Source organism: Rhagoletis pomonella, unplaced genomic scaffold, assembly GCF_013731165.1.
Source record: "Rhagoletis pomonella isolate Grant_MI unplaced genomic scaffold, Rhpom_1.0 Rhpom_scaffold_00002, whole genome shotgun sequence".
Taxonomy (NCBI): Eukaryota; Metazoa; Arthropoda; class Insecta; order Diptera; family Tephritidae; genus Rhagoletis; species Rhagoletis pomonella.
In genome coordinates, this window is record NW_023458556.1 from 1,037,770 (window position 1) to 1,059,498 (window position 21,729).

Below are 21,729 nucleotides of genomic sequence, written 5' to 3' on the forward strand. Positions count from 1 at the left end.
TTAAATTATGGAGGGAACACTTTTCCGCCTTACTAAATGGTAGCAGCACGGAAAGTTGTACAGAAGAAGAACCCGAGCCCGCAGTCGATGATGATGGAGTCGACGCTCCACCACCTGACTATGACGAGGTACGTATAGCAATAACAAGGCTGGAAAACAACAAAGCTGCTGGAGCTCACAGCCTGCCAGCTGAGCTATTCAAGTACGGCGGCGAGGAGTTGATAAGGTGCATGCAACAACTCTTGTCAGAATATGGTCAGATGAACGCATGCCCGACGACTGGAATTTAAGTGTGCTCTGCCCATTCCACAAGAAAGGTGACCCTACCATTCGCGCCAACTACCGCGGGATCAGCCTTCTAAGCATAGGTTGCAACGTCTTATCGAGCGTATTGTGTGAAAGACTGAAGCCCACCGTCAATGAACTGAGTGGGTCTTTTCTGTGTGGCTTTAGACCTGGAAAATCCACCATAGACCAGGTATTCATAAAACGCCAAATCTTGGAAAACACCCGCGATAAAATGATCGACACTCAGCACCTATTTGTCGACTTTAAAGCCGCTTTTGACAGCACTAAAAGGAGTTGCCTATACGCCGCTATGTCTGAATTTGGCATCCCCTCAAAACTCATACGACTAAAATGACGTTGAGCTATACCACCAGAATTGGGAAAGACCTCTCCGAGCCGTTCGCCACCAAACGGGGTTTCAGACAGGGCGACTTCCTTTCATGTGACTTCTTTACTCTGATGTTGGAGAAGATAATAAGAGCTGCAGGACTGACGCTCTCAGGAAACATTTACTACAAGAGCGTGCAATTGCTGGCTTATGCCGATGACATCGACATCATCGGTAACAAAAACCGCGAAGTCTGTTCTGCCTTTTCCAAGTTGGATAAGGAAGCAAAGCGAATGGGTCTGGTGGTAAACGAGGACAAGACGAAGTATCTCCTGTCATCAAACAAACAGTCAGCACATTCGCGCCTTGGCACCCAGGTCACTGTTGACAGTTACAATTTCGAGAAAGTAGAGAATTTCGTTTACTTGGGAACAGTGTTGCCAGGTCTTCGGCATGAGAAAACGTCCTCTTGGTCTGAAAAACGTCATTTCCGACCCAAAAACGTCTTATTCAAATGAATGCACAAAAAAATGGTCTTATTAAACTTTTATTGTATACAAAGGTACATTTAAAATTCACTATAAACTGGTTTGAGATCGTTAATATAAAAATCATTTTATTCATACACTTGTGATCAGCTGATTAAGTCATCACCATTTTGATCGATTTTGGCTGTTTCTCTTTTGTTTATTTAATGTTTATTATTTTTCCATAAAAGCCGAGCTCATTATATAACGAACAAAATATAAATCCACATTTCAAACTTCGTGCAAAAATTATAAAAAATCTGCAAAACTTCAGCTAGAATTTCCACTTTTTGTTTAGATTTTTTAGAATTTTTGGCAATAGTGTGCAAGTTTAAAGGGCCTAAATAACCGCGTTGAATTTTAATAATTTTTTTTCTTGTAGACATTTGGTAAGGGGGTCGGTTGTCGAAAATGCTATATTACGTTCTGCTAAGAAGGAGCATAGCAATATTTCAGCCGCTTTTGCGTTCATAACATTTTCAGTCTCAAAAAAGTTGCCTACTTTTTTTCTGACTTTTTATGCTGCTACAGCTTTTTTGATGCTTTTGCGAGCGTGCGTGTTGCAAGAGATCAGCTCTTCCTGCTTTGGCTTTTAATGTGCAATTGCAAACATTACAATAAGCCTCGTAACCTCAAATGTTTACACGACCAGCCTTTGAACACGGGATCCTTAGTCCAAGAATCCAAAAAAAATGCGCGTACGCAGAATAAATATCTTTTGAAGCAGCTGCTGCAAAACACAAAGCTTGGAAAGATTTATTAAGAAGATAATTTAAAATCAGTTCTACTTGCAAGATCTAGTAACAGAGAAAAATTACTGGGAAGTTAAAAAACGTAATTTTTTACACATAAAACGTCCAAACGTCAACAGGATACAAAGAACGTCCAAATGACGTTAAAAACGTCAACCTGGCAACGCTGCTTGGGAGCCGATAACACCGATAATAATGTCAGCATTGAAATCCAACGCAGAATCACTCTTGCCAGCAAGTGCTACTTTGGACTGAGTAGGCAATTCAGGAGTAAAGTCCTCTCTCGACGTACGAAAAACAACACTCTATAAGTCATCATCATGGCCGTGCTGGTATATGGCGCAGAAGCATGGACAATGACAACATCTAATGAGGCGGCTCTTGGAGTGTTTGAGAGAAAGATTTTGTGGAAGATTTACGGGCCTTTCCGCGTTGGCGATGGCGAGTACCGCAGACGATGGAACGATGAGCTGTATGAGCTTTGCAACGACATGGGGTGAATTTCAACCTCTGCCAATTTGAATTCAAAGCGCATTTCATAGAAATTCATTCGGAAGTGAATTGCAGAACCTGCCTGATTATTTCAGTTTTAACCGAAACTGTGCATGTATGCGTTACTTCCGTACATATTTGGTCAAATAAAAAATCAAATAAATTCACCATTTTATATTCACTTTAATGGTTTGTTCATGTAAAAATGTGTATAAAAACGTTTACATACAAAGATGTCAGAATCTGTAAAATTACATTTATACTTACTTACGTTGATATGTACTTATTATTCTATATTTAATAAAAAAACAACAAAAAAACTCTTCATGACCCTCATTAAATTTAACACAAATCTTTGCCGTTTTGAATTATGACCTTCAGTTTCCCCAATGAATTTTAAAATTTATCAGACTAAAATTAAAAATTACAAATTTTCCGAACAAAATTGTGCCATTTTAAATTTTAACATACTGATAAATTTAAAATTGATTGGTGCAACCGGGCAAGATCCATTCAAATTGTTATCGTTCTACTGTTGTAGATACATGACCTCAGGTATCTTTTTTTCAGCTGTTTTCAATTTATTATCAAACTCATCTGCCACGTGTTTGTAGTATGGTCCCAACTCATCTCTCACTTTCTCATACCATTGGCCCAGCTTCGGATGATGGTTAAAGGGATTAAACCCAATGAATTCTGGAATTTAAAGAAAATTTGATTACATATGTACATACATATCGTCCGTCACCTTAGGGTGAAAATATGCCAAGTCCATTTTTTGAAATTGTTCAGGAGGGACGAAAAATCGATGTCGTTTCGTATTACCTACCATTCTGCATCAACAACTAAATTGTGAAAAAAATGGACTTGGCACCTTTTCACCTTTAGGTAAGTACATTCATCACAAGAAGTAGAAGCAAAAACTAAAATATAAATATCGTACACTTCTTTTGCTGCACCTCGTCACAATTGTGTCTTCAGTGCACTATGGGAAATTTCGCGAATTTCTTGACAAACAATTTATTATGGCTCAACAAGTAATTTAAAAAAAAAAATATGAGTTTTTTGTGGATTGGCCTGTGATTTCCCATATTTTTGTAAAAAAAATATCTTAACTCTTAACGAACTTACTTACTTAGTAGCTTTATTAAAAAAGTTTGAATGTAGCTTTTGTTTAGTATTCTTATGAAAGGAAAAAAATATAACTTAAAAATAATGATAGATTGGCGCTTACACAATGTTAGTGTTTGGCCGAGCTTATACTCCGATTTGTCGCGTGCGCCTTGCTGTTGTCACACAAAGGGGAAGGACGTACAGTTTTACGCCGACTCCGACCGGCGATTGTATTTTTATGAGAAGCTTTTTTTCATGGCCGAATACACAGCAACTTACATAAGTTCTGTTCGTCGAGCGAATAATTTGCACGACCAAAAAATTATCCATCACTCAATAATTCAGAGCGCAAAGTGACTCTTCTCTTGGAGAGAAGTAGAAAATTCTTGCTGGAAAAATTTTTGTGAAAAACAGCTTCTCATAAAAATACAATCGCCGTTCGGAGTCGGCGTAAAACTGTAGGTCCCCTTTGTGTGACAACATCAAAACCATTTATACAGTGGCAATTTTTGAAAAAATGTTTACAAACAAACTATACCTACTAATTTCAGTTAAAAATCTTAAAAAAGACTGAATTTCTTAATTTTCCTATTGAAAAGTTAACAAGAGTAACCTTTGCAGCGAAACAAAAAATTTTAAACAACCTTTTGCTTCTTCTCTTCATTGAGTTCTCCCTTCCAAACGGTAAATATGTATGTAGTTCACTACATACCCCCCTGCAGCGCCTAGCGGTCACGAATACATACGGGGGGACTGGGCAACCTTTCGATGCCCTGGGGGGACCATACTAATCTTCAGTTGTCCGTAGGTCAGCAATCTGGACCGCCAGCACCGCTGCCGCCCTAAGGCCGAGATCGCTTCCGAGGAGCGCCCGCAAGCTTTACCGGGGACTGCTATTTGTACTCGCTGTCATCCAGGGCCGCCGCAGTAATCATCCCCCCGCTAGGGCCCGTACCGCTGCTTTTATCACAGGAGCCGCTACTACGACTGCCGCCCCAAGGCCTCTGCCGAGGACCGCCCGCCAGCAACACAAGGAACCGCGATTCGTACTCACTGTTATCCAGGGCACAATAATCATCACCACCGCTAGGGCCCATACCGCTGCTCTTACCACCGGGGGCGCTACTACTACTGCCGGCCAAGGCCGTGGGCCGCCCGCCATCATAACCGAGGACTGCGAACACTAACTATCGCCAACCAGGGCCGCTATCACCACCACCAGGGCCCGCTGCTACCGCCGGAATTATCGTCGCCCCAGGCCGCCGTTACTACCCGTCACGACCGTCCGTCTGCCCGTCCGTCCGTGTACACGATAACTCGAGCAAAAATTGAGATATCTCAACGAAATTTGATATGTTTCCATTTATACAAGGTAGGTTGGATTTGAAAATGGGCGAAATCGGACCGTAAACACCCCCACTTCCCATGTAACGGTAATTTCCAGAAATACGGAAACTACGATATTTTAGTAACTACTAAAGATAATTCACTCAAAATTGATATTTACAATAATTTTCAGACAAAAAATAAGAATATTTTAAATTTTTAGAAAATTGGCGTAGCCACGCCCACTTATGGTTACATTGGTAACCGCTGCACCAATTTCTTCCAAACTTGGCACAGTTATTGGTACCAAATGGCCGAAAATTTTTAAAATCGGACAATAACCACGCCCACATCCCATATAACGGTAATTTAGAGAAATACAAAATCTTCGATAAATCAGTAAATATTAAAGCTAATTTATGCTTGCAACAATTCTTTACCAAGAAATACGTCTATGACAAAATTTTGGAAAATGGGCGTGGCACCGCCCACTTATGATCACGTATATGTATCTCAGTAACCGTTATACCAATTTATACCAAACTCGGTATGGTTAGTGTGCTTGCCACATAAAAGCAAAATGTTGAAAATTATTGAAATCGGACTAAAATTACGACCGCTTTTCATATAACGGTAAATTTCAGAAGTGCTTGAAGCTTCAATATTTCGAAATTTGAGGACGCGAATTTACTCAAAATAGATACACCCCGGCTTACCATGTAGCGGTAGCTTTCGGAAAGATGAAAATCATATATTTAATATTTGCGCCGGGTATTTAATGTTCGGGGCCGCCCGAACTTAGACTTTCTTACTTGTTTATAATAATATAGAATATTCTACGTGTGAATCCGATTTTAAAATTTTACAAAAATTAAAATAAGTCAAACAGGTTTCTGACTCTTTAAATATGGTACATAAGAAACATCTACTTATGTATAGATCTAAAAGTAATTACTTTTTACTTTATTTTATATATTTTTGTTTATTCCTCTATAGTTATTAACTTAAATATGGATCAAGGCGAATTCATACAAGCTGGTGTTGCCAGAAGAGCTGAGATTATCGCCGCGATGGTTCTGAATGTCATAATTATGTGTTTTTGTACATGAGTGGTAATTCTTGCTTTCATTGTGCGTATAATTTGTTGTTGTCATTTTTGTTTTTGCTCCACCGATACCACCTTGTAAGAATACGCCTTGATCGCCTTGTTCGTAAATTGCCAAGAAAGAAACGCAATTGATTCCAATATTTCATTCAAAAGTGCTAACTTTGACCAGCCTTCATTCGTCAAAATATTAAGTTCTTTCCCGTACGCAACGCGAGATCCCGCGGGTGCCCAAAACAGCCCAGAAATCATTCCCGTACTCAACAAAATGGGTAATACGTATTGCATCGTAAGTGTCTTCTTCTTCCTGCCCGAAACAGTCCGGAGGTTTTCCCCGGGTAAAAATGGAGAAAGTGTCAAAGTGCAGATCAGCTGTTTTGTGTTTACATGTTGCCTGCATTTACTTGGTGCTTTTGAGGAATAGGGAATGGCCTGGTAATGTATTTTCAATCTTTATATACTTAAAGTCAAGTTTGTGAAACCAAAATTCAATATTTAAGTGTTTGCAATTAAGTGACAAAAACAAAAAAAAACGTGAATCAGCTGTTTCTCAAATTCTGGGCACGAAATGTGGTTTTTTGCGTTTCCGTACTTCTGGACTTTGTTCCTTTTTTGAGAGCAAACTTTTCGCTTATTCTCTAATTACCGGATCCGGTCCGGATTGTTAGGGAAAGCATGATAAAAATATAGTAAGGTAGAACCGCTGAGAGTTACTTTTAAAATTCTTGACGTTTCCAAACATTTTAATTTTTAAATTTACTCACAAACTCACACACACATTTTCATTTTCAATCTCAAGCAACAACAATTTCGAACAATTTCAAATTTTTATTTTCAATTTTATATGATTTTAAAATGCTGGCAAACTTCAAAAAAAAATCATGGCCGACAAAATGAGAGAACGGTTCTACCTTGCCATGTTTTTATCATGAGGGAAAGAACCTATTATTTACATAAACAATAAATAGGGGGTTTCCACCATTTTTTAGATACATTTCTGTAGGCGTTTTTTTTTTGAAATCTTGATTTTTCGAATATTGAACAAACCGTTTTTTTTCTAATTTTTAAAACAAATCTTGACCTCTCAATAAAAGTTTTGGGGTTTTCGAAGTTTTCAAGGTTTTTTTCCTGTTTTAGGGAAACCCCAAAATAGTTTAAAAATTATATCGCAGCTTGTTTGGGGATGAACAGTAATGAAACCATGGACCTCCCGGGTGGTAGTAGGCACGTCAGAAAAATAAAGTTTTAAAATAAAACCAACGTAAATTTTTCACTGATTTTTATTTATTTTACTTTGATCTAAAAACATTTTGCTTCTCTTCTCTTTTTAAATAAAAGCTGCCCATAATGCTAATAGTTTTTTTGTAATTTTTGGTCATGATAAGCATTTTCTTTAAGGATGTACGAAAACATCGATGCATTGACCAAAAAAATTGAATCGGCTCCAAAAAATTCCTTTAGAAACATAATTAGCTCAATTACAGTAATTAATTTGAATTTTGTTACAATTTTTAACCGACTTCACAAAAAGGAGGAGGTTATAATATTACATTTACATTGACCCCAAATGCGTCATTTGGGCGAGAAACCTCAAATGCGAGGCCAAATCACGCATTTCTCCATACAAATTCACATTTCCAGAATGACGCATTTCGACGCATTTACACAAAATCACGAAACAAATGCGTTCCAATTGCCGTACTATTTTATTGAACGCACTCAGAAACAAAAGTTCCACAAAAGCTTTGGTTTGTCTTTGACATTTGGAATTTTTCAAACACAAAACAAACACAACGAAATAAATAAATCTTTGAAATTTGTGTGTAAAAATTGTTAATTTATACAAGAGCTTTACACATTTTTAGTTTAATCAAAGAATAATTGCCTTTTTGTGTCCAAAAAGCGTTAACAATATAATAAATGTAGTGTTTGTTTACATACATTTTGTTTTTGTCTTCCCTTTTCATTTGATGAGAAGTCAAAGCAAATGCGGATCAAGCAGTGTAAACACCTTCAAATGACTGATTTCAAATCACGCATTTTGGTCCAATGTAAATGTAATATCAGTTCGTCGGAATATTTTTTTTTTGTTTTTCTATGTATGTTACCGCATAACTTTGGACCACGTTAACCGATTTCGATAATTATTTTCTTTTTATCGGAAAGGTGGTACCTCAGGGGTGGTTCCATACCAATTTTGTCTGATAATTGGATCGTGAAGAAATTAACGATAATATTAAATTTTTATATGAGAATTGAGGTCGGTTTTGTTTTTTGCTTAAAATTACTTGTTCTGATAACATATTTTGTTGTGAAATAATATCTGAAAAATCCTATGCAAACCGATGGATCTCCGTTCGATGTATTGAAAAGTATCGATGTACATTTCGATGCATCGAATTACAGAAATACATCGATGTACTTTTGCCACTGACATCCCCAATTTTTACTGTATGAAAAATATGAATGCAAAATAAAATCCTCGACTTGTTTTGGAAAAAAGGCGAATAATCATTCGATTACACTTATTTCGATTATATATTTTTTTATTTTTTTATGCCTAATTTAATGCTTAAACAGACAGCAGCGTTGATCCGGACTAACTCGGACTTAATCCGGATCAACGCTGCCGTCTGTTTATACTTTTATACAACAGGCACTTGAGACTTAAGTACTAACATCAAATTTAGTATTACTTAGTTAAAAAAAAAAAGTTATTTTTAAATTTTAATTGTACATAGTAAAGATTTAGTATTAGATAGATCTAGATCCAAACAAATTTAGAAGAAGTTAGGCTCAGACAGAGTTCTATTTATCGGAGCATTAGCACGGTAAACTGTTCTGTTAAGCCCAACGCAAAAGACTTCAGAATTGCGGAAATTTATGCTGATAAATGTACGCTGCCGAACTATCCTTTATAAATGGCTTTTCCAGGTTGTGTCAAATGCACATGCAAATTGACAATAGGCAATAAAACAATAATTTAAGAAAAACAAAAACTATCAAAAAACTATCGATGGTGGTACGATAGTCAATAGTTTCAGACCAATACAGGCAGGTTCTGCAATTCACTTCCGAGGAAATATCAACGCCTACCTAATTTGAAGTCGAAAGCGAGTTTTATTGAAATTCACTCGCAAGTGAATTGCAGAACCTGCCTGATAATGTGATGATAATTTATTTTCCTTCATAAAATGCAGTGGTAAATTCTTAAGATAACTTACTTGGTTGATCAATCTCGCAAATTGCCATCAAGTCAGCGTAAGAAAGGTTGTCGCCAATAACGAATTTGTTCTTGTTCAAAAATAAGTTTTCAAAATCTTTAAAAGATTGATTTAAACGTTCTGTTAGAAGACTGGCCTATGATAAAAATAAATAAATTAATTAATAGAGTAGAAAACACCGTAAAAAAAATCTGCATATCGTTGTCATTATTACAAAATGCCCTAAGTGACTTTTTGGATTTTTTTCCAGTAGGCAACTCTGTGATTGCTTCTAATTAAATGCTTGGAAACAGACCTTTCTCAAAAACACTTCTTTTTTGAATGCTGCATTAGAAGACATTCGTCGTGCCAGAGCGCATTCGTATAAGGTTTCACAGGGATTCCGAAGCCGAAAGTCTTAAAACTCTCACCATTCAGGAGAAGAAAATGAGTTAAGCATGGATCTCGAAAGTCCTTTCACCTAAAAAATCCGAATTAGTTTACCGACTGGTTTCATATGAAAATTTTAAGTATCTTCCAAATAAAAATAATAGTTTTCGTGTTTTTTGAGATATCGTCTTCAACTATTTTGGGTAGTTGACTCTTATTTAAGGTCTGCTTCTCAGTGAAGTTATGCACCAATGCTCGTAATTAGATTTGAAAGCTTACTGCCAAATGGGAGTTAATTCATACTGTGAAATCGTTCCAAAGCGAACTAATACCAAAAAGTTTCCTTGAAGAAGAATTACTTAAAGCCTTTCGAAATGATGAATATACATGTATGTATGTATACCTACATTCGTTTCTTCAGTAGATGTCTTGCCCAGAATAGGCAAAAGCCATTTTTGTTTGAAGTAATTGCTGCATGCCAATCCCATATTTCGCTGCTGCCATTCAAGGAACTCATCAACTCGACTGCGTCCAAAGTTGCGGCGTGGATACCAGTGTTCCGGCACAATTTTCTCTCGGTTTAGGTGTCGAAAAATAGCGACACTTTCGGCCAATAAGAAACTGTCATCTTGAATGACCGGCAAGCGCTTGAAATGACTCACTTTATCACGATATTCGCCAGTTAAATGCTCACCTGTGAGAAATAATAGTAGGATGTACATTAGTTTATCATCTTTGTATACCATACATATGTATGAATATGTTATTTATAAATAATGCTCGTATCAAAACTTTTTTTGCTATATTATACTTTTTATTTGGATTCCAAAAGTGATATTGCAGCTTTTTCAAAAATACTGCATTTATACGAAAACTTTTTTTTTTTCCTACCTAAATTTTTATATGCACAAAATTAGTATAAATTTGATCCGATAGGTGCCGATTTGGTTCATATTTAGGACGTACATTAACTACGTGAAAAGGAATAACTCCTCTAAACATTTTGCCGATAGGTGGCGCACGAGTCGATATATTTTTTAAACCGGTATTTATGGTCCCATTCCGTTCATATTTAAAAAGCTTGCTTTAACAATATTTGTTTTTACTATTAACTTATTTACCAGTTTTGAAAATTTTTCTTTTGCTTGTATAATGTTCATTAATTTTTATTTATGGCTTTCCAATTATACAATACTTAAACACCATATAAATCCACATTTCAAACTTTGTAAAAAAAAGTCAAAAAAATTTCTCAACAAACTTTTTATTCATAATTTTTAGAAAAGTTCTTAAGTTCTGAACACATTGAAAACGACGAGCTACCGACCACAGCTTCCAATTTGTCATCTTTATTATCTAAGCGCTTTGTCGATGGCGACATAATTTCTTTGAACGCGGCAGCGACATCATGAATTTGTATGAGTTTGACATAAAAGAAGAGGAAGAACCTTATCTGTCGCCAGAAAAATAGAAATAGATCTAATCTGGCCACAACCACAGCCGTCGCGTAGCCCGGTCGTCGCCAAAATAATTATCTACATAAGAGTACGTGTTAAAATAATTTGACAGCTGTGGTTTGTAGCTCGTCGTTTTCATTGTGTTCGGGCTATTAGTATGCAGTTTTATAGATCATTCAATTCTATAAAGTGTAAGTTTCAAGAGGCTAAGAATTTGCGTTGATTTATTTTGCAATTTTTGTACAAAGTTAGAAATTTTGATTTACAAGGCTTTCATCATTTTGTCGCGGTATGTATAAAAAAAATTTGCATCGATAAGTTGTGACAGAAGCGTCGCCTGTGTGCATTCTTTCATATATGTATGTATGTGCCATTTTTACCATTATATAATTTTTCTCTACTCGTGTTTATTCCATGGGGTATTTATGCCATTCGGGTGCTCTTTGATGTAAAAAGTATGGAAGGAACACGAAGTTTCTCAACCACGTTTCTAAACAATGTTTATTTGCACCTAAGTGCACCCTGCAACCGCGGCGTTTTTTGTAAAAATAAACGCCTTTTGGTAAAATGAAACGGCAGTTCCAGATTCCTTTTGTTGTTATTAACATTTGCACATTTAATCACTTTTAATTATTTTAAATGCTGCTCTGCGACCACCAACCTCAAATTAAAAAAAAAGCTTAAAATCGCCAACCTGAGAAATTACTTTTCTATATACAATCCAGACTTTTAGAAAAACTTGGCTTCATCAATTCCCCAGCGGACTACCGAACAGTGTAATTCAATCAGTTAATAATTATTATATTATTTCCGTGTACTTAATATTTCTGAAAATTGATTGTTCTTAAAAAACCTTAAAAGGAAGCGATGTTAACTTAATGGTACTTTCATCTCCTTTTCCGCACTATTTTTGCGGTCCATTAGGCACAATTTGAAATTTTTAAATTCCATCCTTGGTTGATATAGACATAGCCCATCAAACATTTAGGTTTGAGCTCAACTTGAGGTTAAGTTGAGAACTAAGGTATTTCTCAAATCTCCAACGTTGTTTCTCAACAGTACCTCAAGATAGGATCATAGCGTTCTCAACAAAAAGGGCGTTTTTCTTTGTACGTAAAAAGGACTGTTTCTGAAGTTGAGTAAATGCTAGTTCTCACGACCCAGATGACTGGACCTTATCAGTGTGGCTTCAGACCTGGTATGTCCACCATTGACCAGATTTTCACAGCACGTCAAATCCTGGAGAAGACACTACATAAGCGAATCGACACACACCATCTTTTTGTCGATTTTAAAGCTGCTTTTGATAACACGAAGAGGAGCTGCCCGCAAAACTAACACGGCTATGTGGAGTGACGTTGAGCACAACCTTCAGCTCCGTTCAAATTGGGAAGGACCACTCCGCGCGGTTTGAGACCAAACGAGGTATAAGACAAGGCGACTCAATCTGAAGCTGGATAGCGTAATAAGAGCTGCCAATCTGAATCGCAGCGGCACCATACATAGAACGATACTGCTGGCGTATGTAGATGATATCGTTATCGTTGGTCTGAAACAAAAGGGACGTAACCGCAGCATTTTCCAGTTTAAAAAAAAGAAGCTAAATAGCGGTGAGCGAGGGCAACCCAAAGTACCTCCTAGCAACATATACAGAGTCCACGCGTTTCGGGACACACGTCACTGTTGGCAGATATAACTTTGAAGTAGTGAAGGACTTTATCTACCTAGGATCCAGCATAAACACCACGTTAGCCAGGAGGTCTTGCCAGCAGGTGCCACTTTGGGCTCAGTAGGCAATTGGAAAGGCGAGCCCTCTCTCGGCGAACCGAAATCACGCTCTACAAATCTCTCATCATGCCCGTCCGTTATATGGCGCAGAAACTTAGACGATGCTGAACAAAGATGAGAAGGCTTTGGGGGCTTTCGAGAGATCTATTCTAGGCAAAACCTACGGCCCTATTTTAGTGGACGACGGGTATCGGTGAAGATGAAATGACGAACTGTATGAGCTTTTTAATGACATGGACATAGTTAAGCACATAAAAATACAGCGATTGCGCTGGCCTGGACATGTTGTACGCGTGGATGACGACTCTCCGGTGAAAAGATCCTTCGACTTCGCTCCCATGGGTGGACAACGAAAGCAAGGGCGCCCACGAACGCAACGGAAGGACCAAGTGCAGAAGGACCTGTCTGCGCTCGGGATAACCAACTGGCGCAAATTTGCACAGAAGAGAAGCAGTCGGAGAAGCTTTGTGGTCTCCACCCAAACCGGTTGTAGTGCCAAATAAGAAGAAGAGGAGTATCGATTTTGTTATCGATATCTTTAGCGATTTCGTTATCAATATTGTTATCAATAATTTTATCGGTTTTGATGGCGATATTTTTATCGATGTTACTATCGATTTTGTTATCAATACGAGGATACTGATAAAAGGAAAGAGGAAGAAAGATCAAATAAAGGTAATTATAAAAAAGTATATATGTATGTATGTACTAGGAATGTTAATCCCGGGATCCCGCCCTTTTTAGGTGCCGAAAATCCCGGGATTCTTGGCCAATAATCCCGGCATTTTCGGGATTTGCAATTTGCAATGATGGCAATGATAAAAACCCTTTTCTGTACCAGTATTAGCTATAGTTCTTTTTTTTTATTTAATAATTAATATTTTTTTTTTATAAATGTCTTTCGTGAAACTGGCTTTTAAGGCATTCCATCTGAAATAAGTCTATGTATATTGGACTTCTGTTGAACAACGATACGCACCCATTTTAAAATTGCCCCCAACTATAAGATAAAGTTTCTAGAGGAGATTTACTATAAATCCGGACCATTGTTGCCGCCAGGGAACTTCTTCGTGGACATTACACTTTCGCTAGGTTAAATATTTATGGCGACAAACGACTACCAAACTATAATCATAGCCGAGGAATGTGCCAATATAAATCGTAAACGCGGATTGATGGTAAAAATGTTGGCACAAAATGTTTAAATAAACAAGTAAGAGCAGCGTTGTCTTCGGCTATACCAAAGGCTTCTACCTTTCATGAACATCTGAAAATTTTACTTTAACAGATTACTGCATTTGAAAAAATTCAATCAGAGGTATGGAAGATATACCTTATATAGCACCAATCTAAGCGATTTTCACTGCTGTGTGTTCGGTATGTAAACCGGTAACACAATTTAATGCGTTTAGCTTTTTACATAAAGGAGACATATCACAAAAACTGGTATATGAACCATCATTGGTATAGGATATAAAGCTTATTCAGCATAGATTTTGACGATTTTCTCAGTAGACTTTGTATTATCATTTATAAAATAGCTTACGAAATTTATCGGGTTTAGCTGTCCAAATAAAGTAACACCCCATATCTAAACAATCGGTTGTATGAAGGCAATAAATAGGTTATACTGACCCGATCTTTGTTCATTTTACTATAAACTTTCTGTTGATAATGAGTGGAAATAATGCGAAATTTCATGTTTCTAGCTGTATAAATGCAGAAGTTATAACAAAAAATCTCATATCTGAACAATCAGTTGTATGAGAGATATATGTTATAGCGACCCGATCTTCGCCGTTTTCACTGTAAGTAATCTTTTGATAATGGGTGGAAATATTACGAAATTTCATATTCCCAGCTGCATAAATGGAGGAGTTACAACAAAAAATCGCATATCTGAACAATCAGTTGTATGGGAGATATGTGTTATAGTGAGCCGATCTTTGTAATTTTCACTGTAAGTATTCTGTTGGTAATGGGCGGAAGTATTGCAAAATTTCATGTTCCTAGCTGCATAAAAATCTCTTATCTGAACAATCAGTTGTATGGGAGCTATATGTTATAGTGGTCCGATTCTTCCGGTTCCGACAAATAATTAATATATTATAAAAATACACCCACCTACCAAATTTCATTTCTGATTAAAAATCCCGAAATTAACCAGACGCCTTACTGCAGAGATGGGCACTTTTTTGCCCGCGCAGCAGCGAAAGTGCGAGCGCGGGCTAGAGAAAGGGAAAAACAGTTTACGGGAGGAAGGGTCTGAAAAGTTGCGAAAAAATTATTTATATCTCCACCGACATCATATTCATCGCAGTACGCCTGTGGTAATACTGACCAGTGTTGCCGCGAATTATTTTTAGTGGTAGCCAAATTCCTTAAAAAAAAGGGCCAAAAAAGAGCTAAAAAAGTCGTTGTGGCTATAATTGGTAGCTAAAATTTTTTTACTTACATATACATATAAAAGTATATACGCAAACATTTTCAATAAGTAATAAGAAAAACAGTGAACTCTGGAAAAAAGCTAATATTTTATCCAACCAAAATCCATTTTGTATAAAGGGCTTGGTGGCTCCATCAAGTGATTGTGCCATCAGGCTGGAAGCATATAACTTACCAGCATGCTGGTACAATATTTATTTCGTTACAAATGAGGTCGAGGAAAGATCGAAATGATTAAAGCCGAAATTTCCAATTTTTGTGCAAGAAATTTCAGCCACAATATTTTTTACTTAGAAAATTGAGCTAATTTCACCACTCAAGACACCAGCATGCTGATACAATCATAAAATTTTCAAATAGTTCTTGCAGCTGGTACAATCACACCACAAGAACATACACCATCAAGGGCCATTTAACAAATTAAGCATATTAAGGACCGTAAACTTATCTATTTTAAACTATAGTTAAATAAGACTGTGAAATGCACTGAATACAATTTATTCTTTGTATATAAAATTAATAGAAGTATGTACATACATACATACATACATAAAATGTGAAGTTATATAAAAAAAGATGATTTTATTATTGCACTCGTTTTTACTAACTTTTTAAAAAGAGGTGCGTATGTTAGTGATTGTGAGGCCAGATTTGGCTTCGGCACCAAGAAACGATGTGTTTTACTCAGATGGTAAAAAAACAACAAAGTTTTTACAAATAATTAGAAAAGAAAAAAAGAAATACTTAACTTACTTGCTTACTAGCATTTTCAAAGCGAAAAGAATTTAAAAAGGTGGGTTTGTAACTTCAGCTTTTTATCAATCATGGTTGAATTTTAGTCCATTTAAATTTGTAGATTCTTGTAAATTCAGTGCTGCCACAGCTTTAAATATTTCAAATTATTTCAGGTTTTACCTATCTCAAAGTAATTTTAGTTCAGAAAAAAAGCACTAAAAAAGGCACTAGGCACCATGATAAAAATATAGTAAGGTAACTATAACCGCTGAGAGTCACTTTTAAAATTCTTGACGTTTCCAAACAATTTAATTTTTAAATTTACTCACAAACTCACACACACATTTTCATTTTCAATCTCAAGCAACAACAATTTCGAACAATTTCAATTTTTCATTTTCACTTTTATATGATTTTAAAATGGTGGCAAACTTCAAAAAAAAATCATGGCCGACAAATTGAGAGAACGGTTCTACCTTGCTATGTTTTTATCATGCTAGGCACTAAATAATTTTTTTTGGCGTTTTAATTTTCAAAAAGCACTAAATGTAGTGCTTAAAGCACCAAGTTGGCAACTATGCCGTAGGTATAGGGTAACTGAAATATGTATATGTACCAATATGGGTATCAGACAAAGGAAAAAATTGGATATACTAAGCAAGAAATAAGTGAAGAGTAAAAACATGTCTGCGTTAATTGCCAAGCTTTTTAATCTTACGCTTTATTTTTGAAAATAGATCGAATCGTGCAAATCTGATGGCACTGACAAAAAACAAAAAAAAAGTTTTTTTTGTTAATTAGCAAAAAACGCATTACTTCAAAATGTGCAAAAATTAGCAGGTTTTTATTTCTTCTTTGTAAAGCTAAAAAGCCGCACTATTTAATGAAATAATAAAAAATAACATATTTTTAGATATACTTTTTATTCATTCCAATTAAATTTAGCAATTTCTGAAATTTTGATTAAAAAAATGTTTTTCTCGAATACCACAGGGACACCCTGTGTTTAATTTTATTCCAAAACCTTTTATCCTGTAGCTCTCTACTAGCTATACGGAAGTAAAAAACGTCAAACCAACATTTTATTTCAAAGAATGTATTTTTGACATTTGTTTTCGTGAAAAGCTTACGCATGGCTATGCTCTTATTAATATTCTTAGTATAAAATTTGTCGACATAAGTGGCTTCCTGGCGGCATATAATTTATTTTATAGGGAAATTTATATTTAATTATTTTTAGTGGATAAATTACCATTACAAAAATACCAAACACGTTCACATTGCAGACAACAATTTTTCGATTTTTACCCACTTAGGCGGCACTGTTAGGCTCCTATTATGGTTCACAACTCAACTTAGAAACGTTAGATAATTGAGATCAAACCTAAATGCTTGCTGGGTATATACATATATGTACATATCATCGGTGATGCTGCAAAACGTTCTATGTCACTTATTACCTCCGGTGCTTAATTGATCTGTTATCTGTATCCGATCGCTTCTGGCAATAGTTCATCTTCATCAGACAAAGGTAGACAGTTTTGTCATTCATTTATTGAGGTGTAAGGATTTGTAGATGCATTCCAATGCAAGTAAGAGACCATCTAATTGTAAAGGGTACTAATAGACATAGACCGTTTTGCAGTATCACCGACGATATACATACATACCATAAATACTATCGAACCCATGACTTTAATTTAATTGCTTCTGTTTTATTTGAGTCGCAGATTTTGTGCCCAATTCTATACTTACGAATGTCAGGAGCGTTAAAAAAAAAATAACACATAAGCTTTACCAACGTAAATGCATAGATTAATAATAAATAATAAACATATGTGTGTATGTAAGTAGTGTATCTTGCCTTTAAGTGTTGATATAGGTATCGCCTCAAATGGTATTTTTGATGCTTCCATTAAAATATACAATGCTCGGCTTGACTGGTTGAGAAAATCGAAATAAAATTTGACCGGTTGCATTTTAAACACTTTTATACTATGTGAATATGCATGTATGTATATGAGACTGCAAGGTTCTGATTATAAAATTTGTTTATTACAGTTTATTTGTGGTATGTATTTTACAAACACCGTATCCGACCGTTGCTTATAGTAAACTGAGCACAACTTGCTATTGACAATTATTTAAAATGCGTTGTTCGGCTGTTTAACGGGCTTCGCTTGCGCACCAGTGGGCATAGTTGCCAACTTGGTGCTTTAAGCACTAGATTTAGTGCTTTTTGAAAATTAAAACGCAAAAAAAAAAATATTTAGTGTCTAGTGCTTTTTTTCTGAACTAAAATTACTTCGAGATAGTTTAAACCTGAAATAATTTGAAATCTTTAAAGCTGTGGCAGCACTGAATTTATAAGAATCTACAAACTAAACTGGATTAAAATATAACCATGATTGATAAAAAGCTGAGGTTGCAAACCCACCTTGTTAAATTCTATTCGCGTTGAAAATGCTAGTACGCAAGTAAGATAAGTATTTCTTTTTTTCTTTTATAATTATTTGTATAGATTTTGTTTTTTTACCACCTGAGTAAAATACATCGTTTCTTGGTGCTGAATCCAAATTTGACCTCACAATTGCTCTAGCACTAGAATTTTGAGATATCCTAACCCCAAAGTGCCAAAAACACGGTTTTTAGCGATATTTGAGGTTATATAATGAAAACATCAAATTATTTGCTCATTTCTAATTAGGGCATCATTTTCGTTTGATGCCATTCGATTTTTCTTTCTCGAGATATACCAGTTTCAATGTACAGTACTTCGGTATTATGTTATGAAAAAAGCATACCTTGATTCAAAAAAATTTGGTGCTTTTAGTGTGGTAAAACGCCTTTTTTCCAAGTTTTTGGTGCTTTTTGAAAATCAAAAGATGGCAACACTGCCAGCGGGGCGACGGCAGACCCGATTAGCGAAGCATACCGTGGAACCAGCAAAGGCCGGTCGTTCGAATATTTTCATTTACGTATTTGTTTTGTATTCTGCCTTATCTCTTTATTACTGTGCGCGCACAACTTTTGCTGGCTTCATACATATAAGTGTTATGATCCGTAGTGTTGTCTTATATATGTACGTACATGTACATATGCACCTTGCCCGATAACTCTTAGTACATACATAAAACCTAAAAACAAGTTAAAAACATAAACACACCTGCCCCCAATGAAGGTTTGTATGTGTGGTGTGTTGCCCGATGCCAGGAGCGCTCACCGATGTCTTTTAGGGGGGAACCGTGAATGCTGACTTAAGAATCAGAACATTAACAAACGAGTGGATATGGGACAAATCCGAGAAATTGTCAACCAAAAACGAAAAAACTGCATGTAATTAAAATTCTTACATTTTTACCATACCATGGGTTATGGTCGTTCTTCTGGGTATGCAGTTACGTTGTACGGGCTGTTTCGTCGGCGTCTGATAAGAGGGAGAGGGGTGTTAGTTGAGTGGGATTGAGCTGGCATGTGAGGAGGTGGTTGGTGTCCACAATCCGCATCAAGGCGAGGTTCTTCAACATCTCGCTCATTTGCGCCGACGGATCTTTTTCTCAGCGCTTGGAGAGCTCATGCGAACATAGCCCTCGTCTCTGTTCGAAAATCGTGCTTGGCGGTTTCAATTACATTGGCATGGAAGGCATATTTGGAACCACTGTCGGAAAATTCAGCTTCCACTACGAAACGTCCGGCAACGGACTGAGGCTGGTCGACTTCGCCGGGGCCCGAAACATGGAAGTGTGTATTGCTAGGTTCAAGTATAAAAAGATCCATCAAGCTACATGGCAGCCTCCATATCGAAAAACGAGAAACCAAACCGATGCATGTTGTCATATACGGAAGGCACGCTTCTGTGTTTTTGGACGTACGAACACTCCGAGGGCCAAAAATTTACTCGTACCACTATCCTGTTGTAGGCAAGGAAGGCTCAACGTCGAAAAGTTGCAATCACAGCAAACGGTCAATGTATCCGCCACTCGACTCTCAGAGAGCATTCTTAAAAACCCGACAGATACGAGCAGTGGAACCACATCTCCCGCTTATTAGAAGTAGTCGGATTTCAGCGAACCCGAAAGAACAACTGGTACGATGAGGAGAGTCATGCGATCGGGCGCAACACGAGCCATGTGGGACTCATATAGGGAACTGAAAAGGGAAGCGAGACGTATTTGCCCTAATAACAACTCCAGTAAGAATAACCATGGAGGAAAAACTTTCCCACCCTTTGGAATGAGAGCAGCACTGAAAGTTGTGGAGAAGACGAACCCGAGCTCTCATTTGATGATCACGGAATCGATGTTCCACCGTTGGACTATTTTGAAGTACGAGTAGCAATTACGCGGTTGGAAAACAACAAAGCTGCTTGAGCTGATGGCCTGCCAGCTGAGCTATTCAAGTACGGCGGCGAGGAGTTGATAAGGTGCAAGCATCAACTCTTACTAATAATAATAATAGATTGGCGCTTACACATATGTTGGTGTTTGGCCCAGCTTCTCCTCCGAATTGTGGCGTACGTCTTGATGTTGTTGCACAAATGGAGGGAGCTACAATTTTGTATTTGTGAATGATTTTTATGAGAAGCTGTTGTGCATGGCAGAAATACACTCGGAGGTTTGTCATTGCCTGCCGAGGGACGACTGCTGTTAAGAAAAAACCTTTTTTTTATATTTTTTGCGATGTTGCTCTAACCAAGGCTTGAACCTAGGTCCTGCGGAGTGGTAGCGCGCACTGCTAACCACTACACCACAGCGGCTGGCAACTCAACTCTTACTGCCGCACAGTGGTCGGGGAAGCCATGCTTTACGCGAAAAATTCATATTTTTAAACTGTGATAAATTAACCGGAATAAAGCTATTCTTATTCAGAAATGTCCAACGAACTCAAAACTGTATAGTGTTTTCAATAATATCTGCCGATTAAGCCGTTGAAACCGTTTAATTTATCGAATCCAATAGTGACACGTTCTAACAGTTATGAGTTAATAGCTTTATTAACAATTTCTTTGTGGAAACTTTCAATTATATCTAACAGTAATTGCTGGTTTGGTGTTGCTTCTTAAACATGGAAAAAATGATTTGTTATTGAGTTAAGAGCGCTTTCGCCATACATGACTCGTTGAAGCGAAGAATTTTAGTTTTCTTCTTTTTTTGTACATTTTTTTTGTCGAATTTTATAAATGTAAGTGCTGAAAGAACGTTTAAAACCAAGATGATTGCATAGATTTCGAATTCATTGCTATGGCACTTATAACACTTATATGTATTCGCATAAGTACTCATATAAACTAGACAATGAACTAAAAATAATTAACCATAAAAACTCTGGTTACGAATCATTTTTTCGTAAACTTTTTCTGAAAAGTTTTATTTCCTTCTCCCCTTAAAGATAAAATTAGTAAGATAAAAACAAAATCCGCGTGTTCAGAAGAAGGATTTTCTTCATATTAATTTTTGAATTCTATAATCTAGATCCAAGAGTTTATGGCGGAAGTATTTATGCGCAGAACTTCTTATTGCGTAAGTGGCCTTCGGCCGCACTTAATGATTACAAACCTTACTAAGTAAAATTTTCCTTTCTGAGTTGCTGGAAAAGGGGGGCGGAAATTCTTTCTGCGTAGGCGGCTTTCGGCTTACACACATACATACAGAGCAAGTTAAATAAAAGCTTGCAAAAAATTACGCCGCGTTTATTTGGCAAGACAGTAAGTAACGGAGAATGTGGTCAGATGAACGCATGCCCGACGACTGGAATTTAAACGTGCTCTGCCCAATCCACAA

The 21,729-nt window shown here is 36.7% G+C and overlaps 1 protein-coding gene across 1 annotated transcript; it reads right to left on the reverse strand.

The window, feature by feature from the left end:
* Window positions 1-2,728: 2,728 nt before the first annotated feature.
* On the reverse strand, window positions 2,729-18,079 carry LOC118732374 (glutathione S-transferase theta-1). Its single transcript, XM_036461511.1, has 4 exons — window positions 17,814-18,079; window positions 9,932-10,218; window positions 9,156-9,291; window positions 2,729-3,083 (listed from the first exon to the last, which is right to left on the reverse strand). The coding sequence occupies exons 1-4, from the start codon at window positions 17,926-17,928 to the stop codon at window positions 2,917-2,919; spliced, it is 705 nt and encodes a 234-aa protein (XP_036317404.1). The 5' UTR covers window positions 17,929-18,079; the 3' UTR covers window positions 2,729-2,916.
* Window positions 18,080-21,729: the final 3,650 nt, after the last annotated feature.

What these genes read in the sequence shown, in the direction of transcription:
- LOC118732374 (XM_036461511.1), bottom strand. Translation starts at nt 17,928, where the DNA reads ATGCAACCGGTCAAATTTTATTTCGATTTTCTCAACCAGTCAAGCCGA. An exon ending in CATCTACTGAAGAAACGAAT is followed by an intron (nt 9,292 to 9,931) that starts GTAGGTATACAT and finishes TTTTTATCATAG; the next exon opens with GCCAGTCTTCTAACAGAACG. An exon ending in TTGCGAGATTGATCAACCAA is followed by an intron (nt 3,084 to 9,155) that starts GTAAGTTATCTT and finishes TTTAAATTCCAG; the next exon opens with AATTCATTGGGTTTAATCCC.